A 23,349-nucleotide genomic window follows, 5' to 3' on the forward strand; every position below is an offset into this window, starting at 1 on the left:
AAACATAATATACACTGGTTTCAAATTCACCAGCAAAAGTATTATACAAAGGTGGTAAAGCAGACTTAATCCTTAATTATCATAAAAAACACGGGCAAATTTAGGAATCAGGTCAAGCAATTATCGAGCTTTGGATCACACATTTGTGGCTATTAGTAATAAAACCACTTGAGCAACAAACACGGAAACTTCAAAATTACAGCAGAAATTTAATCTAGAAAATTGATCTTTTTGGAGGCAAAACAAGTAAGAGAATGACAAATGAACCAGCCAAGGTCAATATATAAAAACGATTAGAAAACAAAATGAAAAACATTGACAAACAACATAAAAAAGTATAAATTATTTGGGAATGCAGTTGATGAAAGATGTGTAAGATATTTCCACCAAAACTCACAACATTACTGAATAAATCAGGTGGATCTAATAAGTGAAATGAATTAAAAAATGAATAAACTCTGAGAAATTAAATGAATCTAAAATGGACAGATGTACTAAGTTTATGAATTTTTAACTTCTGCTCTCACAGCTGATATACAGATTCAGTCTCATTCAAAATCCCAACAAGCTTCTTTTTCAGGAAGCGATTAGCTGATTATAAACTTTATATGGAAACGCAAAGGGCCTAAAATAAACAAAACAATTTTGGGGGTGAAAAGGGACAGATTTGGAGAATTTATACTACCCGATTTTGAGACTTATATATCTATAATAGTCAAGACTGTGGTAAGAAAGATACAGCAGCATAAGGTCACATGTAAAGACCAATGGAACAGCACAGAAAGAGATTCTTGCATTTACAGTCAATGGGTTTTCAAACAGATGGTGCGGTAATTCAGTAGGAAAGTTTTTCCCACGGTCGGGTCAGAGTCAGTAGGCAGCTGCATGGAAAAACATAACCATGACCCCTAAGTCGCATCAAACTAAAACAGTAATTTGAAATGGATCACAGGCCTAAACGTAAAGGCTAAAACTATTACGCGTCTAGAAAAAAACAAAGGAGAGAATCTTTGCAAACTTGAAATAGCCCAGACTTCTTATGACAGAACACATAATACGTCAGCCTTCATCTAAATTAAAAGCTCCTGCACGATTTCGGCTCAGGTCACGATCTCACAGTTCGTGGGTTCGAGCCCCGCGTCGGGATCTGTGCTGACAGCTCGGAGCCCGGAGCCTGCTTCGGATTCTGTGTCTCCTTCTCTCTGCCCCTTCCCTGCTCCTGCTCTGTCTTCCAAAAATAAATAAATGTTAAACAAAATTTTATATAAAAAAATAATAAAAGCTCCTGCTCTTTAGAAAGTTATCCTCTGTGTGCACATCTGATAAAAGCCTTCAATCCAGACTAAGCTAAGAATGTGTACAAACATTTATAATAAGGAGAGAAACAACTCAAGTTTTTAGGGGCAAAGCACAAGGACAGGAAACAAGAAATCCAACTGACCGGCAAGCATGTGAAAATACGCTCACCTTCCCGGTTGTTCGGGAAATGCCCCCTTAAACTACATGGGACACTGGTTCACGTCCCTCGGACGGCTGACATTAAAGGACAGTGACACTCTGGTGTTCGTGAGCCCGTGGAGAAGCAGAAGCCCTCACCAAGCGCGGGCGGAGCAGCCCGCGCGCGAGACCCAGCCAGGCCCGTCTGGGTGCTTACCACGAGAAGTGAAGACACGTCCCCCCTCTCTCCCTTGCTCTATCTCACACACGTTCAAGGGACCTTTATTCATAAAAGCCAGACCCCGGAAACGGCCGAGCGTCCCCCAGCGGGAGAAAGGACGAGACGCTGTGGTACATTCTTACCCTGGGAAACCGCTCTGCAGGAGGAAGGACCAAACTCCAAGCGCACAACACCGTGCACCTCAGAGACATCACGCTGAGCAAAGAAGCCGGACGCGCCGAGTGCGCCACACAGCTCCACGTGTGCCAAGTCCTCAGACGGAAGAAGTCAGAGCGGGAAGACGGGTCAGGCCTGGGGTCGCCCGGAACACCGGCCTCCACGGACGCCCCAGGACCTCCTGCGGGAACGGAGGGTCCTGGCGCTGGCCACAGCTGTCGCATGTGGCAGGACCGTGCTCTGCTCCACTGCGCGTCAACTACATCTCAACTGAAAACAGGGAGGCTAGAAGGAACGGCAAATGTGGGGCCACGTCCACATCTAACTGCTGGAAAGGCCCCAGACTCCCGCCGCAGGTGAGGAATCATTTCAGCCGAAACAATCTTTTGCTGACGAAATCTTCGGGGGCTTACATCACTAGTCTCTTGTTGATTAGCAGGAAGAGCCCCAGGACTATGAACTGTCAAACTGTCCCCAGTTTTAATCGAGAAGACTGTGTTTTTTTTTTTTTTAATTTTTTTTTTTTAACGTTTATTTATTTTTGAGACAGAGAGAGAGAGAGGCAGAGCATGAACGGGGGAGGGGCAGAGAGAGGGAGACACAGAATCGGAAGCAGGCTCCAGGCTCTGAGCCATCAGCCCAGAGCCCGACGCGGGGCTCGAACTCACGGACCGCGAGATCGTGACCTGAGCTGAAAGTCGGACGCTTAACTGACTGAGCCACCCAGGCGCCCCCGAGAAGACAGTGTTTTACAAGAAGATGCTCAGGGGAACGAGCACACATCCCTGTGGTCGACAAAATGCCTGGGAGGGGGAGGCAGACGGTTGTTTCTCCACAGACGGGGAGGACTCAGTCCCGGTGCAGCGGACTCTCGCTCGACTGCAGCCGGAAAAGCAGTCGGTCACGTGCCTAAAAGATCCCACCGGCCCACACCAATGAACCGGGTGTTGTAGTTAACAGTGGTAAGGCTGGGGGCTCCTGGCGGGCTCAGTCGCTAGGACGTGCGACTCTTGGTCTCGGGGTTGTGAGTTTGAGCTCCACGACGGGTGTAGCCATCAGTTAACAATGAAATCTTTACAGAATAACTACACGTGGGAAGGTGGCCACCTCACCGAGAATGTTCAGAACAAGCCCGGAGGCTCTGGGACAGGGCAGCCCATCACCTGTAACCGCTGGGACTTTGACTCCCCGTTTTCGATCAGTAGTTACAGTGGGAAACACCAGGCCTAGGGTAATAAATGGCTAATGATTTAAAGGAAGTTTGAGTCCAGCAATAAGCAGGTCTCATGGCTAAGGCGTACAACAGTCCTAGGACATAAAAGGCATGAAAGTGAATCAGACTAATGATGACGGAACCCGAGATAGAGGCTTCCTAGGGTTGGACACGTCCCCCAGCGGCCCTGTGTCACCGCAGCCACCCGGGTTACTACAGACGGGTCACCTTGGCACAGTAAGAGGCAAACACACAAAATCTGGTGTTTTATGTAAAGAAATGTCAGCCATTTCCTTTAGCCCTCCGCCAGCCTTCCGCAAGGACATTTGCACCGGCCTGGACACCAGGCTCCAGGCAGATAAAAGGCTGCCTGCAAGGGTGGAGAAGCCCAGATAACTGGTGAACCGGACTGATTAGAAATCCCAAGAGGGTGGAGACAGACACGAGGGGTCATTCCCTTCTGGCTTCAGTCTTCCAAGAAATACAAAAAACGACAATCTCTCGAGAATGTTCTCACGAAGGCAATTATTCTCCTTGTCATGAGCTACCGGTCTTGATCCCAGTCTCTTTTCTGTGCACATTTTGAGAGCATTTCTTACCTTTTTTGATATAGATGATTTTACTTTCTTGAAAGCTTCTTCAAAGTGCTTCTGACTGACCTTGAGCTCACCTGTGGGGCAGACGCACAGACACACGGGTGGGTACAGTGTGCTCACTTCCCATCGGTCAAGGGAATGTGGGGAAATGAGCGATCACATTGCTTCTGCTTTTTTTCAGAATGATTCAAGCCTGAAACAGTCTGCTTATCACATTTTCTGGACATTTTCTCATTTTCATTTAATTTACACACACCTGACCATATTTAATCTTACACACAAGTGCTTAAGTTTTATATCGGTGTCTATCGAGGCAATCAAAACAGTTTATTTTGGGACAAATTATATAAAAAAATTCTTTGTTCACCTTTAATCAGAGATTCTTACACTTTGAAAAAAACAAAACAAGTCCGTGTTTTCATTACCCGCCCCCCACTGTTTACCGAGCTATTATTAACATCTAACACACGTAAGTTTAAGGTGTGCCGTGTGATGGTCCGATACACGCACCTGCATGTGGGAAAGTGCCCACCACCACAAGGTTAGTTAACACCTCCCTGCCCTCACACAATCACTTTGTGTATGTGCGGTAATAACTTCGAAGATTTACTGTCTTAACATCTTTCAAATACATAATCCATACTGCTAATTGTAGTCATCACACAATACATCTGCTCCCCAGAACCTGCTCATCTTCCAGCAGGAAGTCTGTACCCTTTGACCAACGTCTCGCCATTTCTCCTACCTTGTGCTCATCAGATTTTACTGCAGGATACCCCGAAGAGACATCACATACCCTGTGGGGGGCCCTCCTTTAACACTGTTTACCCCTTAATGGTGATATTTAATGAAGAATAACTAGAACTGTTCTTTAAAAAAATTTTTTTTCTTGGTGTTTATTCATTTTTTGAGAGAGACAGCGTGCCAGTGGGGGAGGGGCAGAGAGTGAGGAAGACACGAAATCTGAAACAGGCTCCAGGCTCTGAGCTGTCAGCACAGAACCTGATGTGGGGCTTGAACTCATGAACCGTGAGATCATGACCTGAGCCGAAGTCAGATGCTTAACCGACTGAGCCACCCAGGCACCCCCGGAACTGTTCTTTTTTAAGATAAATTCCAATAATTTAACTAGGAACAGACAGTATTATTCCATGGTAGTTACGAGTCCATGGAGCACCTGGGCGTCTCAGTCAGCTAAGCATCTGACTCTGGCTTAGGTCATGATCTCATAGTTCGTGAATTCAAGCCCGGCACTGGGCTCTGCACTCACAGTGCAGAGTCTGTTTGGGATTCTCTCTCTCTCCCCCTGTCCCCAACTCCAGCTCTCTATCTCAAAACAAACAAAAAGAGCCCATACATGTAATTAGATGTTATGGAATTATAATATATATATATATATATATATATAATGTACAAAGATAATAACACAACAATGGATTACAAGGAGCTCCGATTCTTTTTAAAATTTTTTTACAATTTTATTTTAGGGGGTGCCTGGGTGGCTCAGGCAACTGAATGTCCAACTCTTGGTTTTGGCTCACGTCATGATCTCATGGTTTCATGAGTTTGAGCCCCATGTTTGGTTCTGCGCTGGCAATGTGGAGTCTGCTTGGGATTCTTTCTCTCTCCCCTTCTGCCTCTCCCCTGCTCACACCGTCTCTCTCTCTCTCAAAATAAATAAACTTAAAAAAAATAATTAAAAAAATTTTATTTTAGAGCGAGATGAGTAAGCGAGGGAGAGGGGCAGAGGCAGACAGAAAATCCCAAGCAGGTTCCATGTCCAGTGCACAGCCCAATGCAGGGCTCAATCCCACGACCACGAGATTGTGACCTGAGCCGAACACAAAATGTGTAGTCGAAGGCATCAGTCAGCAAGAGACCCATTCAGAGTCCCTGGAGGACAGGGAACTAGAAATGCTAAGTGCAGCAGGGCAGGGGCATCAGAATGTGCCGAACAATCACCAAGTCACGTCCAAACAGCATTATTAGTAGTAGCGGCCAATATGTGGAGACAGGCCTGTAAATTTCCAGCGAGAAATCCTTAAACGCTGTCAGACTCGGCTCTCAGGCAGCACGCTCACATGTCGGTCCTCTCAAGATACCCTAATTTTGCAAGTTACATCACCTACTTCCGAGAGGAATTTGAAACAGCTTATGATAAAAGAAGTTCAGGTGCCTGAATCCGACAATTAAACAACAAAAATTATGGCGTGGGTGGTGGGTGCTGATGAACGTGACCCACACAGATGCTGGGTGACGAGGAACAAAAGTTAGTTCGGAGACTCTCGGTAGCCAGAGGAAAGAAGGGAGGAGAAGAAAGAGAAAATCAGTAGGAATAAAAAAAGACAAGTTTTGGAAATGCACGGAACAAAAGATCAATATGGACTTGACCTGCAGATGAAGTGCATGCTGAGAGGACAGGGAGGTGCGTGTGAGGGTCCGTGGGACTCGGGAGAGCGCGGGCACGAATTGCAGGCGACCAGGCCAATGTGGCAGAAACCAGGCGAGGTGTGGGCTCCTGGACAGGCCCCAGCAGAACATCAGTGCTAACATCACAGGTAAGAGCTGCTATGACAGGGTCACTTTCCGGGTCAGTAGTGGCTTTAAGCGATACGGAGTGCTAAGTAAGTGGAATCGAGAGATTCTGGAATGAACGGTACCTTTCTTGCTCCCACTCTTTGGTTCTGCCATTTCCTGTCTCAGAGCACAGATAGAAGCTTCTCGTACCAAAGCAGAGAGGTCCGCACCCCTGCAAAAAACATAACCATCCTCACTGATTTATTCTTAGACACTGCAAAGGACAGAAAGAAGTCTGACAGCAATTTTCAGTCACATATTACACAATTAGGAAAGAAACCAACCGATAAAGGTGGGGTAAACAGATGACGGTCAGTAGGAAAGAGCTTCTCACTTTTACTTAAAATATTTCTAACTTTTAGAAGAAGGGTAATTACGATGCAATGAATAATAATAAAGGTAATAAAGCAATGAATCGTAACTACTCCAATCGTAACTACTCCAATGCTAATAGCAATAGATACTGTTAATGCAAAAAGTGAATCGCCGAGTCAAGAGAAAGAAACTGACACATTTGTCGTAAAATCTTCATTCACAAGGCCTAGGCTGCCGACAAGCTGACCGCCCACACGCTCGCTACCTGACATCTCGAGTAAGCTCAGATAAGAAGTCATTTATGGCACCTAGTTCAAAACAGGGAAACACAAAGGCTAGAAAGTCTTTAATACCCTTGATTCAAGCCTGAGCTGAGTGGACCTATCATAAATGAGCTAAAACAGGAAAACCGGCAAGCCTTCACATAATTACTCTGGGCAATAAATAATATGCCGTGTCAACATGGTTCCTGAGTTCAGCAGAAAACGCTGGTGCTGACTGGTGCTTCACGACATTACATCTTAAACAGAACTCCTGCAGCCCTTCGGGAAAGAGTTTGAATCTGGGGGAAATACCTCATTTCTAGCCATTAAACCTATTTAACGTCTGAAGTTGATAACCCCGATAATATATAAAATTTAAATGCCCACAGAGCTTACATTGTGAAGTGAATCTAATGTTTCTGTGGTTAGGTGCTGGTTTACAATGCTATTTAATAATTACACACACGCTTGGGTGTTCACTGCTCTCCTTAACACTGAAACCCCTTACACAGGTGTGGAGGCGTCTTTATCACAAACGAGTAGCTGAAGCCTAGAATTATCGGTCTCTCAAAGTGATTACAGGAGCATAAACCCTAAGCACACACCGTTCAACGTTAACCCTGACCCTTTATAATGCACACCCTACGCTGTGTAACCCAAGGATGTGGCCCGGGCTTAGATCTGCTGTGACACGGCCTTTGTTGTGAACGGAACATCTTTTCAGATTTTAGCGCTTGAAGCTGTAAACTACTCACTTAAGCCTTTGCCCCGCTAACAGTAACTTCCCAAGAGGGCTGGGGTGAGGTGGAGACACTCTCCTTACAGGGTGGGAGGGGCGTTCACACGCTGTCACCACAGTGCTCTGATCACGTCCTGTCGTCCGGACAACCCCTGCACCTCGGGGTTCCTCGGGGCCTCAAAATGGGTGGTCCCTTCACTAAGAAGGCAGAGGCCGACAGAGGGGTTTCACCCCTGACTCAGTGCTCCCCGCAAGACCACCCTGCCTCATTTCGCCCCTGAGGAAACGGAGCCTGGGAGACATAACGGGCCCGAGACCCGGGTACTCACGAATAGCAGTCACAGCGAAGGTCCCCAGCAAGGGCTTCCAAACTGACATCTGCGGCCAGTGGGGGTTTGGTGCCGTTCTAAGAGAGAAAACACCAGCTTCCAGTGAGGCTTTCAAGAGCAGTACCTTTCCACATTCTAGGCTCTTAGTAAATAGTCACGGCCGCTGGACTAAACGAGTATCACTGACCAGTTTGGGAAGAATTTTAAAAATTTCAGTTTCGAGAAGCAGGTTACGAAGCAGATGCCAACACTGACGAAGCGAAAGCAAACGACCGATGCCTGTGACGTCCAAAGAAAGCGTGCAGCCACAGCGGGAACAAAACCCGCCCCCCGAAGCTGTCCAGAGGGGAGGAACACCTCCCCTTGGCAGCTTACGCGTGGCGGACACTTGGGCAGTGCTCCGCTGTGATACGGGACCGGCCGGGAAGGCGGAGCGGCGCAGAGCTTGACCAGGGACAACGACACAGCCCTTTGGGCTCCACGTGTGCTTTCGGAGGCCTCATCTGAACCTCGATCCAGACTTTGGTGCCAAGGCCCCTCCGGCTCACACACCGAGGGAAGCCAGAGAGGACGAGCGTCAGAGCACGGCACCTTGCGTGCGCACACTGCGGATTTGGTGACATTTCAGTGACTGAAGCCGCAGAGGCAACAAAACAGTCTCTAGTGAGTTAAGATGTATGACCTGGTCAGAGGGTAGGTATCTGCTTTACTATCCTGACTCACAACTTACATACACTGCAGGCGGTCTTTCCGTTGTAGCAAACGCTATGTTAGAACACACAGGAAATAAGTGAGTAAACACGCCACTCAGCCTCAAGGTGAGTATTAGGTATCAACGCGGCAGGCGCCCAGAGCAGAGGTTGCCGCCAGACGGCCGGGCTCTGCACGCAGACGTCCGGTGTCTTATCACTTCTTCCCAGCTCGGCCTGCGTAAGGATTTCACAAACTATACAACTGCGAGCTATTGTTTGATAAAACACAGATGCTCATCTAACATAGGTTCAAGAAACAGTTGTGTTTCCCGCTCGATGCACTCTGATCCGGGAAGTCCTCACGGGGAATAAACTCCAGGGGACCTCAGGCAAACAATCTTGGTGCTTTTTTCTGTTTTCCCTCCAGTTGTGTGTAAACTAGACGGCCAGACGGCATGATCTCTTCTATTGCACAGGTTTTCCATTTAGTCGGTTAACCGTGGGCACAGGTGGTGGCAGCAGGGGGAGCACAGCTTCTGTGGCTCTGGTGGTCACCTCTTCTCTTACTGTGGTAAAATGTACTTAACAAAATTGATCATTTTAACCATTTTTAGTGTAGGGAGTACGTCTGTGGTACTGCGCAGCCATCCAAGTCTACAGCTGTCTTCATCGTCCCCAAATGAAACTTCGGACGCACTAACCACTGACCCTCCCGTACCCCCTCTCTGGCCCCGGCAACACCACTCTATGGATGTAATTGCTAACGTTCATGTACTTTTTGAAAAAGATTGTATTTAATTTTTAAAAAATTCTCTGAGCAGACAAAACCAGTCTCATCATACAAATGTTAATTTGCAAGACTAACTTGACCTGGGTAATGTCTTGCTTATACCTCCGAAAATAAGATTATTTTTTTCTAAAAAAAATTTTTTTTAATGTTTATTTATTTTGAGAGGCAGGGGGAGGGAGAGAAAGCGCACAAGCAGGGGAGGAGCAGAGAGAGAGAGGGGGAGAGAGAATCCCAAGTAGGCTCTGCGCTGTCAGCACAGAGCCCAATGTGGCGATCGATCGCATGAACCTTGAGACCATGACCGGAGCTAAAATCAAGTCAGATTATGAACAGATGGAGCCACCCAGGTGCCCCAAGACTTCACTTTTAAGTAGTCCCTACACCCGTGGGAGGTGAACCCACAACCTTGAGATCAAGTGCCACATGTTCCTCTGACTGAACCGGCCAGGTGTCCCTAAATGTTCTCGTTCTTGATCTGGAGGTTTTGTTTACAAAGACTCTTACAGTGGGTATGTAACGATACGTCCACTTTTCTGTATGTGTATTGTACTTCATTAAAAAGGTCTAAAAAGAAGAAATAACTTTGGACCAGGAATTAAGAAATCTGAGTCTGCAGGTCAAGTCTGCAGCTGAATGAAGCTTTGGAAGTTCCTAAATCTTTGTTATTTATTTTGGTAATAAAAAAACTAGTATCTACGTATTCTAAAAAACAGAAAAGGATGGAAAACTTCCAAATTCATTCTACGAGGCCAGCATTATCCTGATACCAAAGCCAGATAAAGACACCACAAAAGAGAACTACAGGCCAATATCCTGATGAATATAGACGCAAAAATTCTCAATAAAACACTCGCAAACCGGGGTGCCTGGGTGGCTCAGTGGGTGAAGCATCCGACTCTCGATTTCGCTTCCGGTCATGATCTCGTGGTTCCTGAGTCTGAGCCCCATAGTGCAGAGCCTGCTTGGGATTCTGTGTCTCCCCCTCTCTCTTCCCCTCCCCTGCTCGCTCGCTCTCTCTCTCTCTCTCTCTCTCTCTCTCTCTCAAAATAACCACACAAACTTTAAAAAGGTTTTGTAGATCAATATGATACATTACATCAGCAATGGATAAAAAGGGTAAAACCATATGATCCTTTCAATAGACACCGAAAAAGCATTTGACGAAGCACAACACCCGTTCACGGTAAGAACCCTCAACAACTAGGGACAGAGGGAACATACCTCAATATCATAAATGCTGTATATAAAACACTCACAGCCAACATCATCCTCGATGGGGAAAAACTGACAGACTTTTTTCCCCTTACGGTCAGGAACAAGACGAGGGGTGTCCACTCTCACCACTGTTATTTACCAGAGTACTGGAAGTCTCAGCTTCAGAATCAGACAAGAAGCAAATCAAAGGCCTCCAAATCAGCAAGGAAGAAATCAAACTTTCACTATTTGTAGACCACACTATACTCTATAGAAAATCTGAAAGACTCCACCAAAGCATTGCTAAAACTGATACCTGGACTCAGTAAAGTCATAGGATACAAAATTAATGTACGGAAATCTGTTGCATTTCTATACACCAATAATGAGGTAGCAGAAACAGAAATTAGGAAAACACCACCATTTATAATTGCACCGAAAACAATAGAATACCTAGGAATAAACCTCACCGAAGAGATGAGAGACGAGTACTCTGCAAACTGTAAAACGCCGATGGAAGAAACTGGAGATGGGGCGCCTGGTTGAGCGTCCAACTCTCAGGTGTAGGCCACCTCCATCCAGAACACTTGCTTTTAGTTTACATCTAGAAACTACAGTCCCAGAAGCTGCACATATCTGCAAAAATGGCAAAATCTTACTAGGCCTTTTTATGTCCTGAGAACCGAGTCTGGAATTGTCAGGTTGGAGGCTCAAAACTACGGCCAGACAGAAATGTGGGTTAAACTTCACTTGCAGCTTGGATCCTACCAACTGCTGCCAGCCCTTTGGGAAATTACAGCGGCCACCATGAGGAGTGTTACAAGTAGATACGATTACTTTTTTTTTAAAGGTAGGCTCTATGCCCAATGTAGGGCTTGAACTCATGACCTCGAGATCAAGAGTTGCCTGCTCCACTGACTGAGCCAGCCAAGCGCCCCTGATAGATCATTTAAAAAAATTTATTTATTTATTTATTTTTGAGAAAGAAAGAGAAACAGAGTGCGAACAGGGGAGGGGCAGAGAGAGAGGGAGAGACAGAATCCGAAGCAGGCTCCAGGCACCGAGCTGTCAGCACAGAGCCTGACTCGGGGCTGGAATTCAGGAACCGTGAGATCATGACGTGAGCCGAAGTCGGCCACTTAACCGAGTGAGCCACCCAGGTGCCCCGTCCCTGATAGATGATTTTAAAAATACACTTAAAAACAAGGGTTCCAGGGGCGCCTGGGTGGCTCAGTCGGTTGAGCGTCTGACTTCGGCTCAGGTCAGGATCTCACGGTTTGTGGGTTCGAGCCCCGCGTCGGGCTCTGTGCTGACAGCTCAGAGCCTGGAGCCTGCTTCGGATTCTGTGTCTCCCTCTCTCTCTGCCCCTCCCCTGTTCACACTCTGTGTTTCTCTCTCTCAAAAATAAATAAACGTTAAAAAAATAATAATAAAAAAAAAGCGTTCCGAAACCAAAGAGAATGGGATACTTATCTAAATTGGCATGAAGACGCCTCCAAAATGCTCCAAAACTCCAAAATTGCTACAACGAAAGATCTATGGCAAATGCTAAAGCGAAATGAGAAACGAGAGGCTGTGAGACATCACTGGCTCCCCGCCTCCTTCTAGTTCTCCTTAGCCTCAACCTCTTTCACTCTGAGGAGACTATCAAATAGGTGCCTTTCCAAATAAGACTACCCAAGGCCACAGCCACGGCCACGGCAATACTCTTGGGGCAGCTTTCAATCCTTGGCCAACTGCCAAATTCAAGGTCCCAGCTAGATAATTTCCTAAACCCAAGGAGGATCCTTGAAGGTTTCTACACTTGCGTTCACTCCAAAGATTAATGGGTTGATAGAAGGCAGGAAACAGGATGACAGGCCGCGGATCCAATTTTGAAGGACGAACTCTGGAACAAGAGTGAACAAAATCGGCCTAAGTAGCTCCAGCACAGACACCCCATCTCCCCAGTAAGGAGGGCCCCGCGGGCCATCCCCGAGCTGGTTGAGGCTGTGGGGGACCCGCTGGCTGGCACGGCCTCACCCCCAGAACAGCCGGGGCAAACGGAGATGATACTTAGTGGGAAACCTTGTCAAAGTCTGGCAGGTGCAGGGCCTCTCCCTGTCCTCACACCTGCGTGGAAACTACACGTGGGATCCTGGAAACAAACAAGAGCCGCCCGAGGGTGAACGTGCTCCCCCCGAATCAGCCCTCCCAGACCTCTGTGTATCCAGCAGAAAAAGAAAGAGAAAAATTTTTCTGCACCCTATGTGGTGACGACTCTTTAAGTCCAAGGACTGGTTCGATATTGCCAGAAACATTTGCTGTTTGTCCCAGCTAAAACAGACAGCATATTTAAAAAGATTTTTTTAGTACTTGGCTAAAGTAGAAGCTGATATTCAGAGCCTGCTTAGGAACTTTTTCCCGGCCTTGTCCCCTAAACTATGTACCCAGACGGAAAGAAAAGCCTTCCATAGGCTTTGTGGAAGGATTCCTAAGACTCTTAAAAATACAAAACCCAACCCAGGTATTTGGAGCTTTCTTTCCCCCAAGTTCACATGATCTAGGATAATCTTTGGTGACTAAAAGCTACTTTCGGTTTGTTGGTGTAATCAGAATAGACATGTCTTTGAACTAACATTGAATATAAGGCAACTGTTATTCTACCTGGTTTGCTAATCAGATACATTCCTGTTACCAGTTACAAAACCGGCTGGTCAGAAAACTAACTATGTGTCCCAGGTCAACGAAGTTTTCATAAGTAATCCAGAGGCACTGGGGTGGCTCAGTTCACTGAGTACCTGATTCGATTTCAGGCCATCATCTCAGGGTTTGAGAGTTCAAGACTTGAGTGGGGTTCTGGGCTGACACTGCAGAGCCTGCTTGGGATTCTCTCTCTCACTCTGCCCCTCCCCTGCTCGTTCTCTCTCTTCCAAAAGAAAAAAAAAAAAGTAATCTAAACATAACTGTTAAGAACAAATGATTTACGCAGATGTAAATGGGAACAATTTCTAGGTGGAATTTTCAGCAAATAGTTTCTAAAATCTTTTTTTTTTTTTTTAATTTTTTTTTTTCAACGTTTATTTATTTTTGGGACAGAGAGAGACAGAGCATGAACAAGGGAGGGGCAGAGAGAGAGGGAGACACAGAATCGGAAACAGGCTCCAGGCTCTGAGCCATCAGCCCAGAGCCCGACGCGGGGCTCGAACTCACAGACCGCGAGATCGTGACCTGGCTGAAGTCGGACGCTTAACCGACTGCGCCACCCAGGCGCCCCTAAAATCTTTTGGTTACTCAAAACCTTAAAGCTAAAGTTTGCTAAATGATGAGTTAAATGAAATTCACTGCATATCTAGGTCATCCCCAAATGAAATACCCAAACACTACTAAAACCAGGTTCATCTACATTTGGCTTTGCAGAGGAACATGAGATTCTTGGGTCTGGGAGGAAACATGTTTTGTGTTGCCAAAGCATTTACTGTGAGGAAAGCGTACAGTTCTAGCAATTATAAGTATTTACAGGAGCGCCTGGTGGCTTAGTCAGGGAAGCATCTGACTCTTGATCTCAGCTCAGGTCATGATCTCACGATTGTGAGTTCAAGCCCTACGCTGGGCTCCATGCTGGGCATAAAAAAAAAAAAAAAATTAAAAAAAAGAAGTATTTATAAATTTGCAAAGGCACAGAGGGCTAGTGAAGGGACAGTTCACGATTGTTCACTTCTTAATTTTCATTATAAATTAAGGTTTTTAAAAGTTGAGAAATAATTTTATGCACGGTCAAGGTAAGATTGAATTTTAAGGGTTAAAAAAAAAAAAGCTTTAATACCAAGTGTGCTTATGCACAACTGAATCTGAACTTGATTTCATCTGCAGCAAGGACAAGTTTCCTTGGATTACTTCCCAATTTCAAATCCTAAATGTTTTGTTTTGTTTTTTTATCTTAGAATTAATCTTGAAATTGACCAGAGGGCCCCTAAAACATCTCAAAAGATTTTTTTCTCTCCTTCTAGAGGGAGATGTTGAAGCAAGGCTCACTTGATGTGTAAAACCAACATGTCAAGTAAGAAGTATAACCAGGGTGGTATTTGTGCAGTTACAGAACTATTGCAGAGAGAGTTCGAGATGTCCTGGAATAACGTTATCATCATAAAACCAGTTTTCATTTAAAAATGCTGCGTCACAGAACCAATCAAATCTCCCATCAACTCTATCACAACGAACTCTAATCAGATCTTTAACAATGGGCCCTGTTTGAAGGTGTTTGTCATTTATAGAGAGTTACTGTTTTACTCAGATGCTTTTGCAATAATGTTCCTGCCAAAGTGGGTCATCAAGGAGGTTCACAGCAACGCCCTGGCAAACACAGGTTTCTGGTGACTTCAAGATCATAAAAACGAACTGGGTAAGAATTTCCAGAGCTCATGGCAAAACCTGATTTGAACAGAACAAGAATTAGTAACGTGGGACTGAATGAACTGAGGTTACAGATTTTACCACTCTTGCTTGAGGCACGGGTTCTTTACGTTTTATTTTTCCAGATTTGAGGAACCAGACGTGACCTACAAGAGTCAGGTAAAGGACACCTTCGGAAACAAAGATGAAACATGTACTATCTCCCTACCTGATCCCCTAACATCCGAAAAATGAAGGTAACTGTGGAGACAAACTTCTCGCACCTCCGTCATCCTCCCTTCTAATCCTGTCAGGTGCCTCTGAGGCTTTGTTACCCACCTGTCACGAGACCGGTCCTGAATTCCAGTTTCCTCAAACACCTGGCTACAACTCTCCAAAATAACATTCCACTTCCTCGGCCCCCTTCGTGAATGAGGATCTCTGAAGGGGCCATGCCAGGTGGGCCTCACTGCCCAGAGGGCAGCAAACTTTGGGCTTCACCTCTGGGTACACGTCACACGGCACAAGAGGTTCCGCCTGCGCCAGCGGGACCTGAGCTGGGGGGAGAAGCGATCACCATTGAGGTGGCCCGCTTCCTCCCAGCACGCCAGACGAGGCCTCCACACGGTCACTAAACACAAACCCCTCTCCCTGGCATTGGCCTGAAAAGACAACGTCATCATCCGTATCGCCCAGGCCAAGACCAAGGGGGTAATCCCACCTCCACATGACCGCTGTACTTGCCACGAGCCTCCTGCCTCGGCTTCTCTCGAACAAACTCAGCCCCTCTCCATCACCCCTGTCTCTCTGCGCCTACGGTCCATTTCCCTGTCTCTAACAAACCCAAACCCAGGGAGCCCTGCGTCCAGGCTCTATACAAAGAAGACACAAGGCACAGGTAACCAGAATAAAACCATCCGCGTGGTCCTCAGACCCTTAAACTTTGTTGGACTCCCTGGCTGTACCAGAAGGCTCTCGTGATTCAAAATTAGCTCCTTCTGGCAGGTCCCAGCTTCCGTGAATTTGGCTAGGAATAAATGTAAATGAGGCTAAGATGAGGAACCTCTCCTTAACTCTTGAAAATCTGCCACTAAAGCAGAGTCATCTAATGAAAATCCTCAGACTCTGGCCCAAGTTGTTTCCGATGGCAGGACAGGCCTTGATCGTATCTTGGTCGCACAGGGGGGCGTCCGTGCTGCGGCCACCACCCCAGTATTAACGTTTCTGCCGAAGCTGAAACTCGGCCTCCTGAGATCACCGAACGAGCCACTTCCCGTAGAAAGGTCACTCCCTCAACACGGTCTGTCTCCGGCTCGACTGCGGTTGGTTCGGGTCTCGGGGGCCGTGGCTCTGAAGCGCACTCCAGACGCCGGGGCCACCCTGAGCGGGACCACCGCGGTGTCGCCGGCCGGCTGGACTCTCTCAGAAGCTGCGGAGGCCTGTTCGCAGCGCCGACCACCGGGCGGATCGGCCCCCCGCCACTGGAACGCCAGGAGAGGAGCGGAGACGAGGAGCCACTTAAAAGGCGTGGGCCTCAAGTCGCGACCGCGGGGCGTCAGCACACGCCACACGCTGCCGGGCCTGCAGAGCGCAAGCGGGGAGTGGCGCCCAGGCCTCACATTTCTGGCGTCCTGAGGCAGGCCGAGGGGCGGGTCAGAAGAGGGGGCGGTTGCTCGGAAGGAGACAAGGCCCCAAACGGACTCACTCGGGCCGGGTCCCAGTCGGCAAACCAAGACGTAACACCCAACCCAGCTGCGGTCTCGGCCTCTCCCAAAAGGTGACCTTCAGCCCGTCGGCCTGGGACCCCCATCCCCACCAGCCGGGGGACCTCCTGGCACGGGGAGGGGACCACCTGACACGGGGACGGTACCGTCAGCCGTCGGCTTGGAACCCTCGGTCCCCACCAGCCAGGGGACCTCCTGACACGGGGAGGGGACCTCCTGACATGGGGAGGGGACCATCTGACACGGGGAGGGCACCGTCAGCCGTCGGCTTGGAACCCTCGGTCCCCACCAGCCAGGGGACCACCTGGCACGGGGAGGGGACCACCTGACATGGGGACAGTACCATCAGCCGTCGGCTTGGAACCCTCGGTCCCCACCAGCCAGGGGACCTCCTGACATGGGGAGGGGACCTCCTGGCACAGGGAAGGGACCACCTGGCACGGGGAGGGGACCACCTGACACGGGGACGGTACCGTCAGCCGTCGGCTTGGAACCCTCGGTCCCCACCAGCCAGGGGACCACCTGGCACGGGGAGGGGACCTCCTGACATGGGGAGGGGACCATCTGACACGGGGAGGGCACCGTCAGCCATCGGCTTGGAACCCCCCATCCCCACCAGCCAGGGGACCACCTGGCACGGGGAGGGGACCTCCTGACATGGGGAGGGGACCGTCAGTGTCGGCTTGGAACCCCCGGTCCCCACCAGCCAGGGGACCTCCTGGCACAGGGAGGGGACCATCTGACACGGGGAGGGGACCGTCAGCCATCGGCTTGGAACCCCCGGTCCCCACCAGCCAGGGGACCTCCTGACACCAGGGAGAGTGGTCAGCACTAGTGAGACAATCCCCGCAAAAGGCCCTTCTGACCCCTCAGGAAGGTGTCCTGGTCTGAAACGACACACTTCTTGCTAATACACTTCCTTGTCCCACCTCCTTTCTGCCTTTAAAAGCCTTTCTTTTTCTACAGCTCTTCGGAGTTCCTTCTACCTGCTGGACGAAATGAAATGTTCCACATTCATGAATTGTTGAATAAAGCCAATTTGATCTTTAAATTACTCAATTCAAGTCTGCGGTCTGACAACGTCAATGTACCAATGCCAAAGAATGGTACACTTAACAATGGTTAAAATGTAGGCAGTGATTTTCCCTGACCTTGGCCATAGAAACATTTTTCCAGATAGGTCCCCTCGGGCAAGGGAAAACCAAAGTGAAATTAAACTGTTTGGACTACATCAAAATAAAAATCTTCTGCACAGCGAAGGAAATAATCAGCAAAACTAAAAGGGAGCCTATGGAACAGGAGAAGATATTCGCAGACGACATATCCAATAAAGGGTTAGTATCCAAGATCCATAAAGAACTTTACACAACTCAACATCAACCCCCAAATGGACAGAGAACCTGAATAGACATTATTGAGGAAGACAAACAAAAGGCTAATAGACACATGAAAAGATGCTCAACATCACCAAATATCAGGGAAATACAAATCAAAACCACAGTGAGGTATCACCTCACACCTGTCGGAATGGCTCACATCAAAAAGACAAGAAACAACAGATGTTGGCAAGGACGCGGAGAAAGGGGACCTTCTCGCACTGCTGATGGGAATGCAAACTGGTGAGGCCACTCTGGAAAACAGGGTGGAGGTTCCTCAAAAAGTTAAAAATAGAACTTACCCTGCGACCCAGCAATTGCACTACTAGGTATTTACCCAAAGAATACAAAAACACTAATCCAAAGGGGCACACGCACCCCAATGTTTATAGCAGCACTATCGGCGATAGTCGATGGAAAGAACCTAAGTGTCCACCGACTGATGAATGGATAAAGAAGATGTGGTATATATACATAATGGAGTAGTACTTAGCCATAAAATAGAATGAAATCTTGCATTTGCAACATCGTGGATGGAACTGGAGAGTATTATGCTAAGTGAAGTCAGAGAAAGACAAGTATCACATGATTTCACTCCTATGTGCAACTTGAGAAAACTAATGAACAAAGAGGAAGAGAGAAACCAAGAAACAGACTCTTAACTCTAGACAACATACAGCTGATCACCAGAGGGGAGGTGGGGGGCGGGGATGGGGATTAAGGGGCGCACTTGTGACAAGCATGTTGTATGAGGCGCTGGATCACTGTATTGTACACCCGAAACTAATAAAAATGAAAAAATAATGGTTAAAATGATAAATTTAAGTTAAACATATTACCACGATTAAGAGAAAGGAAGTTATGTGCTCCTTTCAGCAGCACATATACTAAAATTGGAACAGTAGAGAAAAAAAAAGGAAGTTATGACCCATTTACACTACTTTTCCTAGAATTCTGATTAAATACTAGATGTATGGAAAGCTCAGGTTCAAAAATATCTCATGACGTACTATTACTTTTATTTCAATAACTAAATCTATCTTTAGTCAGAGAAATCTATTTTGTCATATAACAGCGTCTAGAATCAGAATGACATCTATTTATATAGTTGATTGAAAAAAATAAAGAAAATTAACATAATCTTAGCACCATTAATTTACAATTGCTTGCCAGTCTCTAAACATATACATACAGAAATATACATGTCTATACCCCACTTTTGTGAGCTACGGTTTGCTCATCACTAAAATGGAAACGATAGTTGAATATTTAAATATCTCATTTCAAACAGTTCAAAAAGCAGTTGGAAGGATTAAGCATATCCATACATGCACAGTTATGACCTTCAAAAATATTACCTGTTGTTACATCTGATATTCTTGGCTCATGAAAACTGGACAGATAACATTTCCAGGTGAGATATTAATATATATTTTAGTCTCATGGGACACAATTTAAAAAATGAATGGGGAATTTGGGGTCTTTTAGTGGGATTTTTATTGTAACTTTAAAAACCACACATTAACTGGGGTGCCTAGGTGGCTCAGTCGGTTAAGCAGGGCCTCTTGATTTTGGCTCAGGTCATGATCTCATGGTTGGTGAGTCTGAGCCCCACGTCGGGCTCTAGGCTGACAGTGTGGAGCCTGCTTGGTATTCTCTCCCCTTCTCTCTCTGCCCCTCCCCTGCCCACTCTCTAACTCTCTCTCTCAAAATAAATAAACATTTTTAAAAAAGCATTATATAAGAAAAGACTATTATCTCAAAGCCCTTGGCAGTTACCAAATGATCATTTTGGCTTTTTGATATAGGGCAAGTTCTAACGATGTTTATTTAAGGAAGAAATGGAAGTTAAAAGAAGAAATCCCCCTTGCCCAAGGGGGTTTTTACTGATAAGCCTCTAGTTACCACATCATTACCAGAAACACCAAAAAAAAGTAGTCTGTCATCACTAGTTTTTCTCTTAAAGAGAAAACTCTAAAAGACTCTAAAAGATACGGAGAAGTTGCTCTGACCTACAGATCTTTTCAGACTTTTAGGACCAAGATGAAAGAATTTTATTGTAATCTCTCCATACTATTTCATGCATTAATAAGAAGAAACAGCATATATAACAATCTGGGGGATTCAAGTAAGATGCCAGCAAACCTTGAAACCGGAAGGGTAAACATTGAAAATGCCACTTTTTCTCAGGTGGGACTGATTTATACAGTGTGTGCAGCCAGGGTGTCCGACTGTGGACCCTCCCCTGAAATCAGAGGCCTGAGTCCTATCCCTCTGCCCATTCTGGCTCTTTATGAACAAGAACATTCCAGGAGGGAGATGAGGAGGGGGGAGGGGGGGAGAAGGGGGAGTAGGGAGGGGAAAGGGGAGAAGAGGGAGAAGGGGACGGGGAGGAGGGGAAGGGAGGGGGGAGGAGGGGCAGGAGAGGAGGAGGGGGAGGGGAGCAGGAAGGGAGGAAGGGGCCAGGAGGGAAGGAGAGGGTGGGAACAGGAGGGGAGGGGAGGGGGGAAGAGGAGGGGGAGGCGGAGGGGGACAGGAGGGGTGGAGCACACTGCAGCGTGGGCACCTCTCTGCAGGGTGGGCGCCCAGGCTCCCGAGGGAGAGCAGAGCACCCCCTTAACTCGAGCGGAACTACCCACTGAGGTCAGAGAGGAAGTCACCGAACGAACGCCTCCTCCGCCTGCACCGCTGACACAGGCTGAGGACCGAGCACGTAACAGTTCAACCCACAATGCTACAAAACGCTGCTTTTTAAAGTCAAACTGATTTTTCTATCTGAATGTCTTTTTGGTTTTTTTCCTTTCCACATTCACAACTTTGTGCATGAAAGTTGCCCAAAGGACGTCTGTCTGATTCTCCGCTCTTCCTCCTAAACCTCTACATTTATGCCAGAAAACCATTCTTTAAAAAAAAGACCCTCCCCCCCTCCCCACCCCCGCCACACACACACACACAAATATTCTACACGCTCACGACAGAATGTGTGGAAACACAAGGCGGAGGAGAGAAGCAGTCCTGGACGCCGGGCGGCTCCCAACACCGTCAGGCGGGCCTCACTGCTGCCCGGCAATGTCCACACTCACGGCCAGCCGGTGCTGTTCTCCTGCTGGACAGAACGTCACAGAACGCGGACATCACACAAGGCCGCCCCATGACCAGGACGGACCAAGACAAAAATGACACAAACAAGCCCTGACATCACCGTGTCTGAACGCAGACATGTGCACACAAGGTCCAAGCCACAAAATGGTCAGACTCCCCCGTCCTGGCTAACACGTGACGGTGGCTCTGTTACCGACCTCAGCGTCCCCGCGGTCTACCCTCCCTTGCAGGGACATCTGAAGACAACCCCTCACAGCGTCATGTCTGCCTTTTCAAGGTGACTCGGGGCAAAGCCCCTTCCCATCTCCGCAAACCTACCGCCGAGGCGGAGCGCTGACCTCACTGAGGTGAGCCGCTCACAGCCCTCCCGGCGGCTGGTCCAGCGACGGCGCGCGGCTGGCGGTCAAAGTACGTGGCTGGTCCAGCGACAGCGGGCGGCTGGCGGTCACGGTGTGCAGGTGGCGGGCAGTGTGCGTGCGGCCAGAGGTCACACTGGGAGACGCCGACAAAGCCCCCTGGGGGGTGCGCACTCTGCATTCATACAGCGGACACGGCCGGGCTATCTTCCCTTCGTTTTCCTCCCTCCTCGGGAACGAATGAATGTGCTTGTTGTTTTATAAACATCATATTATCCTTTGGTCTGGAAGACAAGCCCCTCAGCGGTAAGGCCTACGTCTTAGGTTTTAGGGTCCTCAGAGTTCACACGCCATCGGGAATATAGGTAGTTTACAATAACGCAGGCTAATCCTCTATCGTCTTATTTTCTTGGTAATTTCACCTTTACGTGGGGGCCTTTGAGCATGCGCTCCTCAGTCTGAGGCCTAATTATTTTGGCAAACAGCACTGAAAATTCTAGATGAAGAAGCGTCCAGTTGTCCCCCGGTGCCAAGCGCCACGCAGAGGATGAAACACACCTGAAACAACCGTCGATCGAGGCCCTGAACGCCACCTGCGTCTTGTCTGGCACACGCGCTCGGGTCTCTGCCCTTAATGAGTGATATCCCAGGGGCAAGTGTGAGTTATCACATCATGGCAACTGCAGGGATCTGTGGGCACAAACAGCGAGCGCACGCACATGCTCGGGGGTGCTTACATCCGTACACAGAGGCTTTGACCAAAGCAAACAAAACCTCGGGAACGCGGCTCCCAGACAGAGCCGGGGGAGGGGGAGAAAGGCCACACGCTCGTCACCATACTCACTGGACACACAACCGCAGCAGGGTCCCCTGGTGTCACCGACGCTTTGGGTCGGATAACTCGTGTTGTACCCCGTAGGTGGTCCGGCAGCACCATCACCCCTGGCCTCCGCCCTACATAAATGTCCCCAGACGCTACCCAGGGGTGGCCAGGTAGATCGAGAGCCCCCGGAACGAAGCGGCATGTCTTCATGTCTCTGACCTGCAGCCACGTGCTGGTGGCAGCCAGAGGGCTCTCGAGAACTCGCAAGCTCCGAGCTGACTCCAGCCTGGAAAACCCCCCGGGGAACCAGAACCTCCAGCAGCATCGCCTCCTGTCCCCGGACCCTCATCTATTCAGCGGTCTGAGCAGAGAGTTCACCCTCTCGGTGTCTGCCCCTCGGCTCTACGGTCAGTCCAGCATCCTATGAAAACCGGACACGGTGCTCACACCCACGTCCTCTTTGCCGCGCCCGACACGGCCTGGGTTCCGGTGAGCCTCACCGCACAACCTCTGCCTCCCCTTCCTCCGAGCGGTCTTCCAGACTGCTGTCAGTGGGGGCCTCGGCCCACAAAGCGGGCCCTCGCTCCTCTGTCGGGAGGCGGCCGCACACGCTGCTCTCTGCAGTTGGAAGCAACGGCCCAGAGTCTCCCTCTGCCAGTACAGAAGGGGGGCGTCCTTCCCCCAGGCAGCCCTGCAGCACCGGGGGCACGGCCGTGGGGACGGGCCACGCTCTGGGTGGAGAGGGCAGGTCCAGGTCACCACACGGGGCGTCCTCCAGGACGGAGCCCACTCAGGCGTCCTCGTGAGGGTGAACCTGTGCCAGCTCGGCTCCCTCTCCCACGCCAGGCATCAAGGACACGACCGCAAGGCAGCAGCAGCACCTGGCTCCCGGCAGAGCGGGAAGGGACGGAGGCGGGAGCGGGCCTCCCCACTGGGACGAGGAGGCAGCAGGGCTGGGGGTGGCGGGCAGAGAGAGGGAGGGAAGCACGGCAGGGAGAAGGGACGGGAGAAGGGACGATGGAGACAGTTAGGGAGCACGGGCGCAGTGTTCCTAG

General features: G+C 48.6%; 1 protein-coding gene across 6 annotated transcripts in view; it reads right to left on the bottom strand.

Annotated features, from left to right (window-relative positions):
* Nucleotides 1-23,349, bottom strand: part of NVL (nuclear VCP like) — a 90,770-nt gene that overhangs the window by 5,205 nt on the left and 62,216 nt on the right. For 5 of the 6 annotated variants that reach the window (XR_003965840.1, XM_030302106.1, XM_030302102.1 and 2 more), the window contains 3 exons: nucleotides 7,867-7,943; nucleotides 6,304-6,392; nucleotides 3,647-3,717 (listed from right to left, as the gene is read on the bottom strand). Coding sequence is in view for 5 of the 6 variants with exons in the window: in XM_030302106.1 (XP_030157966.1) it covers nucleotides 3,647-3,717; nucleotides 6,304-6,392; nucleotides 7,867-7,943 (237 nt within the window). In the remaining variant the exon portion in view is untranslated. The remainder of the gene's footprint in view (nucleotides 1-3,646; nucleotides 3,718-6,303; nucleotides 6,393-7,866; nucleotides 7,944-23,349) is intronic. The other variant, XM_030302105.1, reaches the window with a different exon arrangement.

The sequence above is a fragment of the Lynx canadensis genome, chromosome F1 (assembly GCF_007474595.2).
Source record: "Lynx canadensis isolate LIC74 chromosome F1, mLynCan4.pri.v2, whole genome shotgun sequence".
In the NCBI taxonomy this organism is placed as follows: Eukaryota; Metazoa; Chordata; class Mammalia; order Carnivora; family Felidae; genus Lynx; species Lynx canadensis.